General features: G+C 40.9%; 1 protein-coding gene across 9 annotated transcripts in view; it reads right to left on the minus strand.

Annotated features, from left to right (window-relative positions):
* Positions 1-19,515, minus strand: part of ARHGEF28 (Rho guanine nucleotide exchange factor 28) — a 373,409-nt gene that overhangs the window by 51,911 nt on the left and 301,983 nt on the right. For all 9 annotated transcript variants that reach the window (XR_010726857.1, XM_066241314.1, XM_066241342.1 and 6 more), the window contains 3 exons: positions 6,997-7,175; positions 5,207-5,298; positions 3,175-3,357 (listed from right to left, as the gene is read on the minus strand). Coding sequence is in view for 8 of the 9 variants with exons in the window: in XM_066241314.1 (XP_066097411.1) it covers positions 3,175-3,357; positions 5,207-5,298; positions 6,997-7,175 (454 nt within the window). In the remaining variant the exon portion in view is untranslated. The remainder of the gene's footprint in view (positions 1-3,174; positions 3,358-5,206; positions 5,299-6,996; positions 7,176-19,515) is intronic.

Consider the following 19,515-nt stretch of genomic DNA (forward strand, 5'->3'; position numbering starts at 1 on the left):
AGAATAATGTTGTCCCAGAAATTGTATATGGCCAGTAAAGCCCAAAATATTTACTATCTAGCCCTTCACAGAAAAAGTTCACCAACCTGCAGTTTAGACCAATAAAAAACAAAAACAAAAAAACCTGTATAAAAATACCTCAAGTGCAGCTTTCAGTAAATTAGTATTTCAATGAATTTAAGTATGATATTGGGCATTAGGGTTTTAGCTATTTTTCAAAAGCGTATTTCTCCAAACATGCTTTAAGAAGAGACTCCTACCCCCCCTAGGCAGACCTACTAGATCCGGTTCTCTGGGGAGAAATGGGGCATTTGCATTGTTAACAAGCACCAAGGGTCTCTTAAGATTTGTCGTGAAGTTTTTTATTTACAATAAAAGGATTTCAAGTAGCACATGGAACGGCATTATTTTGAGAACTCTATAAATATTTCTAAAACACTGTATATTTAAATTAGTACATTGATCATCTACTCTGTTCTAGGGCCTACCGGACACTGATAAGTGGTGGGAGAGTTTGCAGACTATGGGCAAAAGCGACCCAGATAACTCACTGGACTGCAGGGAGCATGTGCTCACTGCTCAGCTCTGCCACCTGGGTGTGAGCACATTACAAAAGGCTGCAAACTCACTGATACAGAGAATATTTTGATGACTGCCAGATGGGGGTTGAGGATGTGGGAGAAAAGGGAAGGAATTAAGAAGTACAAATTGCCAGTTACAAAAACAGTCACGAGATGTAAAGTAGAGCATAGGGAATATAGTCAATAATATTATAATAACTTTGGATGGTACCAGTGGGTACTAGACTTAACGGGGTGATCACTTCATAAGGTATATAAATGCTTAATCACTTGTTGTACATCCGAAACTAATATAATATGTGTGCCAATGGTAATTGAAAAATAAAAAATAGTTTAAAAAACTCTCCAGTAAGGTTACTATAGCTGATAGGATTAGGAAACAGTTCTTGAAGGAGGTGAACAGTTGGAAAAACCTTGAAGGGTGGATAGAAATCAAGAGGCAGAATCAGAAGAGGAGAAGGAAGGAAGGGAAAGCAGAACACAGAGCAAAGGCCTAGAGATACAATTTGACGTGTGTGACAAACCTGTCCTTTCCTCCAAAGATGACCTCACCCTGCTAAGAATTCCTGCTAAATCTCTCAGTCTGGGTTTTGATGGCCAATGACTGGGGTGGATCATCCAGCCTGTGGCTCAGGCAGAACTGCACCTGCTCTGGATTCTCAAGCAGCTGGGTCTACCTGCTGTTCCCCAGCACCTCTGTCCCCTGTGGACCAGAGGAATTAAAGCCGATCAACTTCAAACCCAGCACTAGAGACAGTTTGGTTGGCGGAGGAAATGAAAGCCACTGGGTAAAAATGAGAGTTGACTTTTTTCAATAAAGACATTATCAAAGATGCCCTGGGTGGTGGTGCAGTGTTTAGAGCATCATCCCAGAGCACCAAAGTCGCCAATTAGATCCTGGGCTCACCTGCTCCATCTGAGGGTTTTGGCTTAGCAGGCAGGGCAATGGGCTCAACCCCCAAGGTCAGTTCGAGCCCCAGTCAGGGCACATATGAGGAACAGTCAATGGCACAACTAAGCAGAATGATGAGTTGATGCTTTTCTCTCTCTTTCCCCTTTCCTCTTTCATTCTCTCTCTCTCTCAAAAAAAAAATATATATATATACATAAATATAAATATATATATTTGATGAATGAATGCATAAGTCTATCTGCAGACCTCACCGCAGAAACCTCTCAGCACTCCTCCAGCTCATGTTCTGAGATGCTGAGCCAGAGTTTGGCAAACTTCTTTTCAAAGGACCACATAGTAAGTATTTTAGGTTGTGTGGGCCATACCACTTCTGTGGTAACTGTTCATCTTTGCCATTGTAGCAACACAGCAGCCATAGATGATATGTAAAGTGAGAATGAGGCCTGACCTGTGGTGGCGCAGTGGATAAAGCGTTGACCTGGAAATGCTGAGGTCGCTGGTTCAAAACCCTGGGCTTGCCGGGTCAAGGCACATATGAGAGTTGATGCTTCCTGCTCCTCCCCCCTTTTCTTTCTGTCTCTCTCTTTCTCTACCCCCTCTCTCTCCTCTCTAAAATGAATAAATTAAATAAAACAAATAATTTTTTAAAAATTTTAAAGAAAAACAAATGAGGGTGGTGGTGTCCAGTAAAATGTATTTACAAACAGGTTTTGGGTGCATATGGTCTGTGCAATTTACTAACCCTTGTTCTGAACACCAGCATTCCCTGCCATGGTCTCAGGTGGCGGCTGTTTCCTCTGCCAAGCTCTTTGTCCCTATTGTCACTTCCAGCTTCACTCTCCCCCTTCAAATCCCTTTTTATCTCAAAATTTCCCTTACACCACTCCCTACTGCTCCCTGTTGCCATTCCTCAACAACTGTGTGAACAATTTAAGCACATGATATTTACCCCGTCCCCACAATGCTACTCCTATCAACATTCTCAGTACTTCCAATACCCTGACATTCCATGGTCTTGTCCTCCACCGTACCTCAGCCACCAACTCCCATGGTCATACCCTAGACTTTGTCATTCTCCACGCAGCACAGAGTTCCTTTTAAAACACAAATCGCTCCTCTACTCAAAACTCTATAAATGCTTTTCATCTCACTTAGAATGAAATTCAAAGTCCTTACCTCCCTTCAGGTAATCTGGGTCCTAGTTAACGTTGACTCATCTCCTGTCACCCCTTAGCCCTCACTTCACTTTACCTGCACTGTCTTCCTTGTTGTTCTTCAAAGAAATCTGGTACTCACCTGCCTCAGGGCCTTGGAATGTCTGGAACATTGTTTTCCTAGATACCTATCTGGATTCCTCAATTCCTTGTATCTGCTTCTATATCACTATATCGAAGAGGCCGTTACTGTCCACCCTATCCAAAATAGAGTCTCCCCACTCCATTACTCTCCATCCTCCATATCTTGCCCATTTTTCTTTATAGCACTCGACATAACCTGATACATTTATTTCCTTATATTTAGCTGTTTCAGGAATATAAATGCCAGGAGAGTCAGGACTTGACCTTATTCCACTGTCTCCTCAGCACCTAGAACATAGTGAACATAGTGTATGGCTCATAGTAGGTACTCAATAAATATTTTCTGAATTTGTCAAACCAAATCCTTTTGGAAGCGACTCACTCTCTTTCAGTGCTGCTGCCAGTAACGAGGCTGCCTGTGGAGGCTCTCCGGGGTCTGGTTTAATGAGGAGGTGGGGCTCCAGATGGACATCTTCAAACCCACTCAGCTCTCCAAGTTCAGCGTAGATATGCAGTTTCTCCTCCAAATACGTACAAATTTGTTGGTCTTGATTACAGAGTATTTCTATGAAATAGTATTTACCATAGAAAGTTATCACATAAATATAACAACTAATATGAAAGTCCAAGTTACGAGACAAAGAAGTTGCTGATTAACAAGCAGTATGATCTAATAGGTAAAATAAAGTTGTTGGGTGGGACAAATCCAAGTTCAAATCCTAACTATTCCATTCAGTGACTGTAGTCTTTAGCAAATGACTGACTTCTCTGAGCCTCATTGTATTATTTTCTACTACTAATGAGGTACTCAATAAACGTCTGTTTCCTTTCCCATTCCCTAATTCCAGAAAAAGTTGTGCAGCTATTCTTTGTTGAGGCTGTTTTCTATTATGACTAAACATTAAGCACAGGAATGAAACTGAGGTGGTGTGTCCATAATGAGTGAAACCCACAAGGCCTGAAATGGCTCAGGCTTCAGCTGGCCTTAGTCAAAACCAAACACAAGGGTTCATGTTTGTATCTCTAAACATTCCATTTCTTTGCTTATTTTTGCATGCATAATTTTCCTTTGATTTCAACATGTCACAGGATTCTTCAAGCTTAAAGGGACCTTAACCAGCATCTAAGTGAGGGGTTCTCAGTCCTCTCTGCCTCAGAATCACCTGGGGAGAGTTCAAAATACTAATGCCTATAAACCACGACTGGCAGATTCTGATTGAATTGCTTGAGGGTGGGGCTCAGGCATCAGAATTTTTAAAGACCTCCCCCAAGTGATTCCAATGTCTGGCCAGAGATGAGAATCCCTGAGCTAATCTCATTTCCGTATTTCACAGATTTGGAAACTGAGGACTGAAGCTCCTATGTTTCTTGGTCACAGTCACACAACTATGACCTGACAGGCTAGGCTTTAACCCTAAAACACTGGACAGCAGTTCTGAGGCCCGTCCACACACACCACCCAGTTACTGTTTTATATATGTCATGTGCAGAATTTAAAAACATATATTCTGTTTTTTACATTAAATATAATTTTGTGTTAGTTTCAGATGTACAATATTATGGTAAGACAATCATGCACTTTACAAAGAGTTCCCTGATATTTCTGGTACCCCCTGGCACCACACATTTTTATTAGACTCTGACTGTATTCTCTAAGCCAGCGGTTGGAAACCTATGGCTCACGAGCCAGATGTGGCTCTTTTGATGGTTGCATCTGGCTCGCAGACAAATATTTAATAAAAAAATAATAACATTAAAAATATAAAACATTTTCATGTATTACAATCCATTCATTTCCTACCGCTCATGTTCATGTTGCGGGAGGCTGGAGCCAATCACAGCTGTCCTCCCGGACAACACCAAATTTTTATTGGATAATGCGTAACATACGTGGGTCGTTGTATGGCTCTCACAGAATTACATTATAAAATATGTGGCATTCATGGCTCCCTCAGCTAAAAATGCTCTGACCCCTGCCCTAAGCGGTATTCTACATCTCCAGACTATTCTGTAACTGCCAATCTATACTTCTTATCCCTTCACCTTTCTCACTCAGGCCCTCAAACTCCCCCACCACCATCAAAAAGGTCCTCTGGATCTATGAGTCTGTTTCTATTTTGTTTGTTAGTTTATTTTGCCCTTTAGATTTCACATATAAGTGAAATCATATGGTATTGGTCTTTCTCTGACTGGTTTATTTCACTTAGCACAATACCCTCTAGGTCCAGAAGAGATACATCTTATTTAAGCACTCTGGTACTGGTACATTGCTTTTTGAGAGTGGTTAGGATAGGCCTTGCATACACACAATTAGACTAGTCAGTCAGTCATAACTGCCCATTCAGGACCCCTGGGTTTCTCAATGTTCCATGGACACACATAACAACCAGGGAACCAGAGGGCTAGCAGGGTACCTTGACATTGCTGAATTTTGGCCACTTTTGCTTCAGCTTTCCGCCTCTCTTCATCAGATTCACTTGTCCTTCCCCCTTCTTCTTCTGGGCAGCTTTAAAAGACAACAATCAAGAGAGACAACTGAAACCAAATGCAAGTATGTTTAAGTTCATTAGAAGGACATGGGAATTGGCAGACAATTATTCAAAGAAAAATTCAGCGTAAGGAGAATTCATCATGCCCCTGGCCAAGAGGTTTGCTTTTCTTGAGTATATAAAGTACCTTGCATAATATAACATTGCTCTCAAAGTGAATAGCATAGAATGACTCAAATATTCCAACAAATACATATACACATTCACTCCTACACATACACACACACACACACACACAATACCAATACCAGCATTAGACACAACTAAAATAATGTTTTTACGACTAAAATAATCTTTGCTTCCTACTACTGTTCAGCAGTTCTGTTAATGGGGTAGAGGAGAGGAGTGGTAAGGAATGGAAGTAGGGTGAGGTACAGTGGCAGTGAAGGAATTTTATGTAACATCTTTCAAGATCTAATGAATAAAATTAACATTAAGAATGATCACCCTGGCTGGTTGGCTCAGTGGATAGAGTGTTGGTATGATATATGGACGTCCTGAGTTTGATTTCCAGTCAGGGCACACAGGAGAAACTACATCTGCTTCTCTCCCTCTCCCACTTCTCTGCCTCCTCCCCTCCCACAGCCAGTGGCTTGATTGGTTCAAGTGTCAGCCCTGGGCACTGAGGATAGCTTGGTTGGTCTGAGTGCATCAGCCTCAGGTATGAAAAATAGCTCCGTTGACTCAAGTATTGGCCCAATTGGGGGTTTCCAGGTGGATCCCAGTCAGGGTACATGCAGGAGTTTTTCCCACTATCTCCCTTCCTCTCACTTAAAAAAATAAAAAGAAAAAAGAATGATCATCCCCACCCTTCCACTCCCATTTATAAAAACTGCTCATGCATAATAATGAGGAGTAAATTGACTTAGAACCCTTAGATCTAGTCATCTAAAAAATGTCTATTGAATAATTCTTCAGAATTTGGGACACAGAGAAATATGACATTATCTCTGCCATCTGAACTCCCCATCTAATAAATAAGCATATAGACATAAAAAGTGAGAATAGCTATAAGGCAGTATATGACAAGCACCAAATAAATGCTTTAGAGCAGTGGTCCCCAACCTTTTTTGGGCCACAGACCGGTTTAATGTCAGAAAATATTTTCACAGACCAGCCTTTAGGGTGGGATGGATAAATGTATCACATGACCAAGACAAGTGTCAAGAGAGAGTCTTAGACAGATGTAACAGAGGGAATCTGGTCATTTTTTAAAAATAAAACATCGTTCAGACTTAAATATAAATAAAAATGGAAAATATGTAAGTTATTCTTTCTCTGTGGACCGGTACCAAAAGGTCCATGGACCGGTACTGGTCCGCGGCCCGGGGGTTGGGGACCACTGCTTTAGAGAGCAAGTGTTAAAGAACTGCAGGTAAGAAAAAGACCACTGGAACCCAAGAGGTCCTCATCAAGGAGGTGAGCTATGAGCTGTGCCAAGATAGGCAGGACTGATGCGAGTGGAGGGGAGATGGTGGTGTACACGCAGGGACGCACAGAGAACAAAGCTGCAGACTGGAGGCGATCACAAGCAGGGGCAGGGGAGCAGACCACTCTGGCTAAGACAAAGTTTTCATGAAAAGGAAACACAATTAGACCACTTTCCTGAATTGAACAAGGCCTTTCGCTAGGTTATGGACAGAAGAAAATGTTACCTCTCGACTGCCTGCTGGATCCGTCTCATCCAGTTATTTCGTTCCTCCTTGGAATTGGTATGAATCTCATACATTTCAGGACCAGCAGAAGAAGCACTGATCAGAAACATTCCTCGCTCCTCATTTGCAACTTCTCGAGCAATGAGCTTCTGAAGGGAAATAACGGATGGCTTCTGATCCTGCATAAGACAGGAGGGTGGGCAGGTGAAACGACATCCCATCTCAAGTGAGGGCCCCACAGGACATATTAGCAAAGGGAAGCAACAGTGTTGGATAAAGCTTAATACAGTGGTACCTTGAGATACAAACAGACCAACATACAAATTTTTTTTAAGATACGAGCTGCGACTTGGTCTGTATTTTTGTTCAAGATCCGAGCGAAATTCCAAGATACAAGTGGTGATTCAGGAAGCTGCCATTAGTTGGCATGTTGGCACACAGGTCCAGTATTGGTAGTTTGATATACGAGCTGACTGACTTACGAGCTCAGTTACAGAACGAATTAAATTTGTATCTCAAGGTACCACTGTATCACTTCCATCTTCTCACAAGAGCTGTGAGCATTGGTAAGATTGCCATAAAAAGGGTATGGAGAAAACAAGATGGGAAAGCAAATATAGGAGAATTTTTATCCTTAAGAATTGGTGGTTTAAAAGGACAACGTTTGAAGGAAGAAAGATGGTGATGGAGTAGGTGGATGTTCCAACTACCACCTCACAGGAACAAATTGGATTACAACTTAATTTAAGAACAATCATCTTGAAAAACCAACTTTGGACTAAACTAAGAGGAGTCTATAACCAAGGATCACTGAAGAAACCACACCAACTGGTAGGAAGGGCGGAGACACAGAAAAGGCTCCCCACTCCCAGGAGTGAGTGGCGGCCCGAAGAGATTCTCACTGCGGCGTGGGTTGTCCTGAGTGGTGTGGGTCCTCAGCACCAGGCCCACAGCCCCATCCTAGAGCCCCATAGCCTACAAGAGGCGCTCAGACAGCATTTAGCTGTGCAAACAGCAGGCTTTCTGTCTGCGTAAAAGAGACACACCTCTCAGACAAAGACACCTGTTTAAAAGGCCCACACAAATAAACCTCATTCAAAGCCACTTATCTGGGGCTATGGTGGGGGAGAGCTGAAAGGACTGGAGTTGCAGGAGGAGAGTGTAAAGATGGAGGCACAGTGAGAACAGGGAGAAACATTGTGGGGGACAGCCACCAGAACCCTTGTGCTGAATCATTCTCCAGTACTGCAGTCGCCATCTTTTTTGGGTGGAGCAATCCCCTCTGAGTGGCATCAGCCTGGGGACAAGCAACTGCTCCACTCTCGAGAGTCTCTTCTACCCCAGGGATGGTGACAGGTAGTTGTGAGAGGTCAAAAAGGAGGGGGCGTGTGAGTGACTCAGTTTTCTGGAGTTGAGACCAGAGCTCCCCCCCCCACTCTCCCAAGTCTATGACTGGCACTTCCACCTCACAAGAGACTCAGCTGAAACTGTCCGAAGATAGGATAGACTACACTTATGGGTCTCAGGTCATACCCACCAGACTCCTGAGGCCACACCCTACTGAGGTCTGTAAAAAAAGTCTGGACAGACTGACACCTAGGACAAAGGGCCGGAGCCACACCCACCACCTTTCCTAATTGCTGAATTGCAACAGGCTCTAGACTCTTGCAGAGGTTTTTTCAGCGGCTGAGCCCAACAAGTAGCCAGCAGACAAGCTGCAAGAGGTGAGACTCATGGAGACTTGGTCATTTGAGTGGACTTTCCCCCAGACCCAGAGTGTGTAAAAGCCAGCTTAGGTATGCAGCTGATATTTCCATGTACACCTGGGCTCAGCAAAAGCAGCCACAAACTCTGAATTGCTTGTAGCTCCAAGAAAGTTGCTGAGGGCCAGTCACGGGTAGTGTCTCCCATTGGTCTGTGCTGGGTTCCTGCTTGGGAGGCCCAGGGCTGGCACATCCAGGGGCCAGCTGCAGAAAACATTGGTTCAGGACCTAACAACCCTTGCTAGAGTGGTATCCTAAGGAAAAGCTCCTCACATCTACTCTCTGTGATCAGCACTGGCACAGTGTCTCATGTGCATTGGATAGGGTGGAGCTTCATAGTTAGCAGGGCCTGGGTGCTGGCTATTCTGTCCTGCTAGGCTAGATTCCACAGGGGGAAGGGAGAGATGCTTGTAGCATGGACATTTAAAGTGTGGATCCCTGTGAGTCTATTGTTGGATCTGGTCGCAGGGCTTAGCCAACTTTGGGAGGGGCACAGTCAGCCCCAGAAGATGACTCTCTCAGTCTTCATACCTGAGACTGGGGTCTCAAAAGCTGAAAGAACTTCTGCAGAGGGGACTGTCAGCCACAATCGGTCTGAACCTGCTGCTCAACTTGTTGGGGAGAAGTAAAATTTGAGTATCCAGCAGTGGCTGAGGGATCAAACTCTGGAGTAGGGGCCACATTCCCTGTACTGTACTCCTGACTAAGAGACTCCTGAAGTAGGGGGTCCCACAAACATTGTATTTACAATGTAAGCTGTTCTAACCCACCAAGCATGCAATCTGTAGAGGGGTTGTTTGGGTGAGGCCAATCAGAGCCCACATTACAATCTTACTATAGAAGAATCTGTGAGAAGACCAGGCAGCTGCAAACGGAGGAAGAGCAGCTGAAAAGTGAATACAAATCCTACAGAGCTTGGGGATTTTATGGAGCTGTTGTCATCTCTAAGCAGGAGGAAGCTGATTCTATTACAAAGGTTGACCCCTCCCACAGTACCCAGACACAGAAAATGCAGACACAAACAGCGAAAAGTGCAGTAGCTACAGACTGGTAGCCCACAGCGGGTAACAGCAGCTGATGTGAACCCAAGAAGAACTAGAGCCAACACACTACTGGTAGTAGGTGGCAGACAACACCAACCCTAGACTCAGCTAGCTACACAAGCAGCACACCCAAAGCATAAGTCTAAAAGGCACCACACACTGTGAAGAATAAATATACCCAACAGGACAGACATTGCACAATATGTAATACACATAATCAAGGTGGATCCTTAGAGCCAGCCAGCCTGAAAAGATAAACGTACACATGAAAAGACCAACTGCATCTAATACTCACATAAAACAAGAGGGAAAATAGTTACCCTCAAGAAGCATTCTCAGAAGAAGGAAACAAGTGGCCTGGAGGACAGCCCATCTTCTTCATAAAGACTACACAAAAATTTCAAAGTCAGACAGCACTACCTAATACACAGACAAAATGAGCAGACAAAAATGCTACCCAAGTGAATCAACAAGAGAAATCCCCCCCCAAAAAAACTGAATGAAATGGAAAAAACAAAAATACTAGATGTAGAGTTTAAAATAATGATTTTTAGGATGTTCAAGGATCTTAGAGAAACAGTGGATGGACATAAAGAGCATCTAAATAAAGAGATAGCAAGCATCAAAAAGGACATTGAAATTATAAAAAAGGAACCAGTCAGAAATGACAAATAAAATATCAGAAATGAAGACTGCACTAGAAGGAATTAATAACAGGCTGGATGAAGCAGAGGATTGAATCAGTGATTTAGAGGACAAGTTAAATGAAAGCATGGAAGCAGAGCAGCAAAAAGAAAAGAGGGTCAAAAAGTCTAAGGAAACTATGAGAGCTCTGTGACAACATGAAGAGAAACAACATCCACATCATAGGGGTTCCTGAAGGAGAAGAGAACGAACAAGGAATAGAGAACCTGTTTGAAGAACTCATAGTTGAAAATTTCTTTAAATTGATGAAGGAAAAAGTCACACAAGTTCAAGAAATATAGAGTTCCATTAAAGAGAAACCTATGGAGGCCTACAGCAAAACACATGATAATTAAAGTGTCAAAGTTAAGAGACAAAGAAAGAATACTAAAAGCTGCAAGAGAAAAGCAGTTAATTACCGACCGAGGAGCCCCCATAAGGATGACATCTGACTGCTCAACAGAAACACTTGAGGCTAGAAAGGATTGGCAAGAAATAATTCAAAGTGGTGCAAAGCAAGACCTACTACCAAAACTTCTTTATCTAGCAAGGGTTACATTGAAAATTGAAGGAGAAATAAAAAGCTTCCAAGACAAAAAACAAAAAACAAAAAAACTCAAGGAATTCATTACAACCAAACCAGTACTGCAAGAAATGTTAAGGGGCCTGCTGTAAAAAGAGCAAAGGGAGAAAAAAAATTGAGAAAAAGAGGATCGTAGATTTAAAGAATAAAATGGAAAGAAACAATTATATATCAATAATAACTTTAAATGTAAATGGATTAAATGCTCCAATCAAAAGACAATGTGTAGATGCATGAATAAGAAAAAAGGACCTGTACATGTGCTGTCTATAAGAGATCCACCTCAGAACAAGAGATACATATAGACTAAAAGTGAACAGATGGAAAAAAGTATTTCACACAAATGGAAATTAAAAATAAGCTGGGGTAGCAATACTTGTATCTGACAGAAAGGACTTTAAAACAAAGCCTATAGTAAGGGATAAAGAAGGTCACTATATAATGATAAAGGGAGCAATCCAACAGGAGGATATAACCATTGTAAATATCTATGTGCCTAATATAGGAGCACCTAAATACATAAAGCAGATTTTGATGGACATAAAGGGCAAGAACAACGGCAATATTATAATATTAGGGGATTTTAACACCACACTAACGTCAATGAATAGATCCTCAAGACAGAAAATTAACAAGGAAACAGTGGCCTTAAATGACACACTAGGTCAACTAGATCTAATAGATATCTTCAGAACTTTTAGCCTAATGCAGCAGAATATACATTCTTTTCAAGTGCTCATGATACATAATCTAGGATAGACCACATGTTAAAATACAAAACAAGTCTCAAATTTAAGAAGATTGAAATCATATCAAACATCTTCTCTGATGACAACGGCATGAAATTAGAAATCAACTACAATAGGAAAATTGAAAAACATTCAAACACTTGGAAGCTAAATAGTATGTTATTAAATAATGAATGGGTTAACAACAAAATCAAAGATGAAAACAAAATTTTCCTTGAAACAAATGAAAATGAACATACAAAAACTCAAAATTTATGAGACACAGCAAAATGCAGTCCTGAGAGGGAAGTTCATAGTATTACAGGCATATCTTAAGAAGCAAGAAAAAGCTCAAATAAACAACTTAACCCTGCATCTAAAAGAACTAAACAAAACAACAACAACAAATAAAGACCAGAGGAAGTAAAAGGAAGGAAATAATAAAGATCAGAGCAGAAATAAATGACATAGAGGCTAAGAAAGCAATACAGAGGATCAATGAAACCAAGTGCTGCTTTTCTTAAAAGGTAAAAAGGATTGATGAACCTTTAACCAGACTCATTAAGAAAAAAAGAGGACTCAAATAAATAAAATTAGAAATAAAAGTGGAGAAGTAACAACGAACACAGCAGAAATACAAAGGCTTGTAAGAAAATACTATGAAGATCTGTATGCCAAATAATTGGACAACGTAGGTGAAATAGATAAATTCCTACAAACATATAATCTTCCCAAATTCAATCTGAAAGAATCAGAAAACCTAAACAGACCGATTACAACAAATGAAATCAAAACAGTTATCAAAAAACTCCCAGCAAGCCTAACCTGTGGTGGCGCAGTGGATAAAGCATCGACCTGGAATGCTGAGGTCGCCAGTTCGAAGCCCCGCACTTGTCTGTCTGGTCAAGGTACATATGGGAGTTGATGCTTTCTGCTCCTCCCCCTTTCTCTCTCAATCTCTCTCTCTCTCTCTCTCTCTCTCTCTCTTCTCTAAAATGAATGAATGAATGAATGAATGAATAAATAAACTCCTAGCAAACAAAAGTCCTGGACCAGATGGCTTCACATGCAAATTTTACCAAATATTCAAAGAACTAATACCTATCCTTCTCAAGTTATTTCAAAAAGTCAAGAGGAGGGAAGACTTCCAAGCTCCTTTTATCAGGCAAGCATAATCCTCATTCCAAAACCAGGTAAAGACAATACAAAGAAAAAAAACTGATGAACTTAGATGCTAAAATTCTCAACAAAATATTAGCAAACTGGAACCAGCAATACATAAAAAAAATTATACATTATGATCAAGTGGAATTTATTCTGGGGAGGCAAGGCTGGTACAATATTTGCATATCAATAAATGTGATTCATCACATAAACAAAAGGAAGGATAAAAAATCACATGATAATATCAATAGATGCAGAAAAAGCATTTGATACAATCTACTACCAATTTATGATCAAAACTCTCAGCAAAGTGGGAATACAGGAACATAGCTGAACATGATAAAGGCCATTTATGACAAACCCACAGCCAACATCACACTCAATGGGAAAAAATTAAAAGCAATCCCCTTAAGATCAGGAACAAGGCAGGGGTGCCCCCTTTCACCACTCTTATTCAACATAGTTCTGGAAGTCCTAGCCACAGCAAGCAGACAAGAAGAAAAAGTAAAAGGCATCCAAATTGGAAAAGAAGAAGTAAAACTATCATTATTTGGTGATGACATGATACTGTACTTAGAAAACCCGAAAGTCTCAGTCAAGAAACTACTAGACCTGATAAATGAATTCAGTAAGGTGGCAGGATATAAAATTAATATTCAGAAATCAGTGGCATTTTTTAGACCAACAATAAAGTGTCTGAAAGAGAAATTAAGGAAACAATCCCCTTCACTATTGCAACAACAAAAAAATAAAGTACCTAGAAGTAAATTTAACTAAGGAGGTAAAAAACTTGTACTCAGGCCTGACCAGGCAGTGGTGCAGTGGATAGAGCATCGGACTGGAATGTGGAGGACTCAGGTTCAAGACCCTGAGGTTGCCAGCTTGAGCATGGACTCATCTGGTTTGAGCAAGGCTCACCAGCTTGGACCCAAGGTCACTGGCTCAAGCAAGGAGTTACTCGGTCTGCTGAAGGCCTGTGGTCAAGGCACATATGAGAAAGCAATCAATGAACAACTAAGGTGTCGCAACAAAAAACTAATGATTGATGCTTCTCATCTCTCTCCATTCCTGTCTGTCTGTCCCTATCTATCCCTCTCTCTGACTCTCTCTCTGTCTCTGTACAAATAAATAAATAAATAAAAGCATGTGGTCAATTTAAAAAAAATTTTAAAAAAAGAACTTGTACTCGGTAAATTATAAAATATTGGTAAAAGAAATCAAGAAAGATATAAACAAGTGGAAGCATATGCTGGGTTCATGGATACAAAGAATAAACATCATTAAAATGTCTATATTACCCAAAGCAATCTATAAATTCAGTGCAATTCCTAATAAAATACCAATGGCATACTTCAAAGATAAAGAACAAATATTCCAAAAATTTATATGGAACCAAAAAAGAACACGAATAGCCTCAGCAATCTTAAAAAAGAAGAATAAAGTGGGAGGTATCACACTTCCTGATATCAAGTTATACTACAAGGCCATTGTACTCAAAACAGCTTGGTACTGGCATAAGACCAGGCATACAGATCAATGGAACAGAACAGAGAACTCAGAAATAAACCCACACCTTTATGGTGAATTGATATTTGACAAAGGAGGTAAGAGCATACAATGGAGTAAAGATAGTCTCTTTAATAAATGGTGTTGGGAAAACTGGATAGGTACATGCAAAAAAATGAAACTAGACCACCAACTTACACAATTCACAAAAATAAATTCAAAATGGATAAAAGACTTAAATGTAAGTCGTGAAACAATAAACATCTTGGAAGAAAACATAGGCAGTAAATAAACTCTCCAATATCTCTCGTAGCAATATTTTTGCCTATTTATCTCCATGGGCAAGTGAAATAAAGGACAGGATGAATAAATGGAAATATATCAATTAAAAAGCTTTTGCATAGCAAAAGACACCGTGAACACAATAAAAAGACAACCTACACAATGGGAGAACATATTTGCCAATACATCTGATAAGAGGTTAATAACCAAAGTTTATACAGAACTTCTAAAACTCAACATCAGGAAGGTAAACAATCCAAAGAAAAAATGGGCAAAAGAACTGAATAGACACTTCTCCAAAGATGATATATACATGGCCAATAGGAGTAGGCAGATGAAAATATGTTCAATGTCACTAGTCATCAGAGAAATGCAAATTAAAACCATAATGAGATACCACCTCATCCTTGTCAGAATGGCGCTCATTAACAAATCAACACACAATAAGTGCTGACGAGGGTGTGGAGAATAGGGAACCCTCCTGCACTGCTGGTGGGAATACAGACTTATGCAGCCACTGTGGGGAACTGTATGGAATTTCCTCAAAAAATTAAAAAGGGAACTGCCCTTTGACCCAGCTATACCACTTTTAGGAATATATCCTAAGAATATCAAATCACTGATTCAAAAGGTGAAATGCACCCCCATGTTTATGGCAGCATTGTTTACAATAGCCGAGGCGAGTGTTTAGGTTCCCCCAGCATAACCACTAACCCTGCTATTGTAGGAGCACAGCAACACAACTCCTATTGTTCTACCTACAAATCTTTCCACCAACCAGGGGACCCTTGGTGGGCAGCAAAGGGTCTAATTCACTTTCATATATCCAACACAGTGCTTTGCATAGAGCAGGCACCCAATAAATGTTTGCAGAACTAGATTTCACCTAACTCCATCAGAGGGGAACAGGAAGAAAGTCTAAAATTTGGCATCCAAGCCATGATTAAATCAACTCTTTTCCCAACATTCACTGTGACCAACATTCCTTTCTAAGTCCTAGGGATTCAAAGATGAATAAGATAATGGTAATGTAGGTAGGCAGCTATTGTTGAAAGAATAGCCAAAAGAATCCCTGCTACAGTTTTGGGGGTAACCATGAAGACTCTCCTCTGGTTTGTGGCTTCCACCACTGTTTATAGAGTTGGTTGCAAGGTGTCGTTATGCTTCTCCCTCATGGACTGAGCAACACCTTTCTCCAGGACATGCCGCTCCGTCCCTCACCACTGACTCCTTAGTGCTGGCCTTGTTCTCCCAGCGTCACACCACTCTATCACATCTGAAGATGTGGGCAGGGGTATACCAGAGTACCTCTTCATCCCATTCCTCTTAGAGCAGGATAAAGAGAAATAAAAAAGGGACAGACCACTGGTCTACCCAGCCTTGTGCTCGGCCTCTGCAAATGGAAGCAAAAGCAGCCTGTGGCAGTGGATTTTGAATATGGCCCTCTCCAGTTAGGGAGAGCTCTTGAGTACTGTGACTATCTCGTAGTCGATGACAGATCTATTATCTGAGGCCTTATCGCCTTTCCTTCTTTCAATGGACAGTTTAGCTTCCTCAGCTTACAATATAAACAGCCTCTGTATATAAAGAGGCAGAGTAAGTTTGAATTGCTTAAGACATAAGCAAGAAGGAAATTATTTGAACCAGTTGGTTAGTGTTTCAGGAAGGGGGGCTTGGGGTCAGATATTTTAAAAGTAAAAAATAAGTAGATAAGTAGATAGAAAGTAGCATTAATTAAATTACCATCAAACAGGAGGCATCAGGGGCATGTCCATCATTTTACTACATACTACTCATACACAAAAACCTGAGATGATCAAGAATTCAAGTTAAATCTCTAGGATTGGGGGTTACATGTCTACTTTGCAGACAAGATGTCAAAAGCTGATGATGCAAAGGCCTAAACCAGACTTCAGAAATATTTTGTTTGTGTCACAACATTTAATAAGTGAGAAGAGGGGTGATAGAGAGACAAGACTCCCACATGTGCCCTGACTAGGATCCACCTGGCAATCTCTGTCTGGGGCTGACGCTCAAATCAATGGAGCTATTTTTAGCACCTGAAGCTGATGCTCAGATCAACTGAGTTATCATCAGCATCTGGGGCTGATGCTCAGACCAACCAAGCCACTGGCTACAGGAGGAACCACAGCATTTTAAAAATAGATTTTTTTCCCCTAAATAGTTGTCAATATTTAAAATCTGGAGGAGTCCATGTTAGAAATTCTAAATTTCTAGGTTCGTGGAAAAGCAGAAGATTAGCAATCCTGGGCCCACATCCTCATCTAAAAACACATCATAGCTGAGTAATCCCTGCCCTTTTTGAGACAGGGCATGTACTCACTTCAGTCCCTACCATGTCTATTGGTTTCCTATTACCAAGCCTGGTCCAGTTCACTCATTTACATCCCTGCCCAAGCCCTGTAGGTCCTGGGGTTGAAGACCTTTGCCACAGAGGAAGAGGAAAAGGAGCTTTAGCCCCATTGTTACACTATATCCATTGTGATTTCATAAAGTGGCTGATTCTATCAGTGAGGAATTCTATTTGTGATTCCACTGTGGTAATAAGACCCTAAGGTCGCTACCTCATTTGAACTTGCACTTGCATGTCTACATGGTCACTTTGTCCTTTTCATTGGTCACTCATTTTGAAATTGCCTTCTTCGATATTTAAGACAACCCGTAGACTCAGTATCCCAGGATTTAGTGAATACATTTACTTTTTTCCTATGTATTTCATATACGTGGGTACTACGGCCATTCCCAGCTGATTCCTCTCTTAAAAAAACCAAAATTATCTTTAGGGAAACTACTCCATCCTCTTGCTTCTTTCAGCTGTTTAGCTTCTGGCCATTTCCAAATTCATCATATCTTCTATAACATGTAGCAAGCACTAACTTGAGAAGTTTTTCTAATAGCACAAAGGACAGAGACTCTTACCTATGGGTATTAGCATGAGGATAATGTTCTAAACTTTCTGGTGAGAACTAGGGAATTCAGATATTTGTATACCCGAAGCCAATGCATCAATTCTCTCAAGATATTAACTATAAGATATTTATGATACATGGGCTGTGTCAAGGTAAATGTATATGATGAAACTAAAAGATATATAGTTAAATAGTAAGGTGCACTTGACTCTAAAGATAATGTTTTCTTTTTTGCTTCTTGACATCAGCAAAGGCTTAGCTGGCCTGTATGAAGGCAGCTACATGTCAGGTTAACATCTTCACAAAATAGTATCAGCATCATAACTGTTGTCCATAGCCAAACACACTTTACCAAGAGGAGCTGAGTTATGCCTGCCTTTAATCTGGCATTTGGTGGATTATATCCCTAAAATCCCATTTAATGGTAAATGTGATCTATGGGTGGCACTTCAAGAGATCAGATAAGAGGGACAGATCCATATTTCAAGTCATACTATAAGTGAAACATCATGGCTTGATCTGAATCCATATGCTCTGTTGTCCAAGAAAACAGTCATGTCTATGCTGTGGCTAATTTCTGATCCATTATCAGGTTTTCTGTCCTATAGAAAACTTCACCCAGGAAGTAGGATTTTCCTCTCCTTTAGGTCTTTGGTTTTGAAGAGCCTTTGTTTATATAAAGATGTAGTATAAACTTGTTTTCTCTCTAGTGTGGCCCTCATCAACCCACAGGTCAAACAAAATGGTCCCACCTTCCCACTTATGTACTCTGTGTTCTTTCAGAACCTCCCAGGTAACTGGAGCAGGGCTGCTGGACAAATCAGCAGGTTGTCATGAAGTCTGTAATATAGAGAGTTCCAGGGGACCTGGGACATGGGGACTTGTTTAAGGCCTCTTGTTCTCCTCTGGTATGGACATGGGGACTTGTTTAAGGCCTCTTGTTCTCTTCTGGTATGGCTTTGTGAAAGAACCTCTGCCCCTTATGCTACTTGCATCACTACACTGCTCAGAGACAATGTGCTGAGCAAGGTGAGGAAGCCTACTGCACCAACCTGACAAGCACAGGCAGGCAGGTGAAGCTGTTCTGGCCTCTTCCTCCCCAGAATCCACCATGGGGCAGGCTTGCTTCTGTGTACTCTGAGCAGCGTAACAGAACATTCATTAAAATTTGAATTTGCCAAAAACAGTTGAAAATGATGATGATATCTGCTGATGATACCTGAATGTCTTATCAGTCAATGGATGATGACCATTAGTGCTTTAGAGAGACACCATTATACTGTCCCCATTGGTACTACATCTTCGGTTCTTCCCTCTCAGAGGGCCTGAGGCTCCATGATGCTGACAAGGAGTTAGTTGACAACATTTTCCTTCTTTAAGCGAATCATTTTGGACCACAAGACGTTGTGTAAGAAATGTTATAAAACTTTGGTTTTACTGCTCATCTCTACTGGCAATGATGTTAACATAACATACTATAGAGATAATTGTTACATGAGTAGCCTTCATAATTAATAAACAGTATAGTAGAAATAAGAAAGAATCTTTAAACTTTAGATCCCAGGATGGTGTTTTTGTTGTTAGATAGAAGGAATGTCATGACACTTGTGGACAGGGTTAGCAACAAGTGTAAGTTGCTATCAGTGGGAACAGGCAGCAAGGGGCCAGAAGTGACCAGCATTAATATTTGAGTTTCTGGGAAGTCAAAGGGGAGAGTGTCTGGAGAAAGGACCAAGATAACCAGATGGCAGAGGGTGAGTTGGGGAAAGAGGAGACCTATTCACCAGACAATACCAAACTACTTCAATATTTTCACAATTGGTTAAACAGCTGAAC

The sequence above is a fragment of the Saccopteryx bilineata genome, chromosome 1 (assembly GCF_036850765.1).
Source record: "Saccopteryx bilineata isolate mSacBil1 chromosome 1, mSacBil1_pri_phased_curated, whole genome shotgun sequence".
Lineage (NCBI taxonomy): Eukaryota > Metazoa > Chordata > Mammalia > Chiroptera > Emballonuridae > Saccopteryx > Saccopteryx bilineata.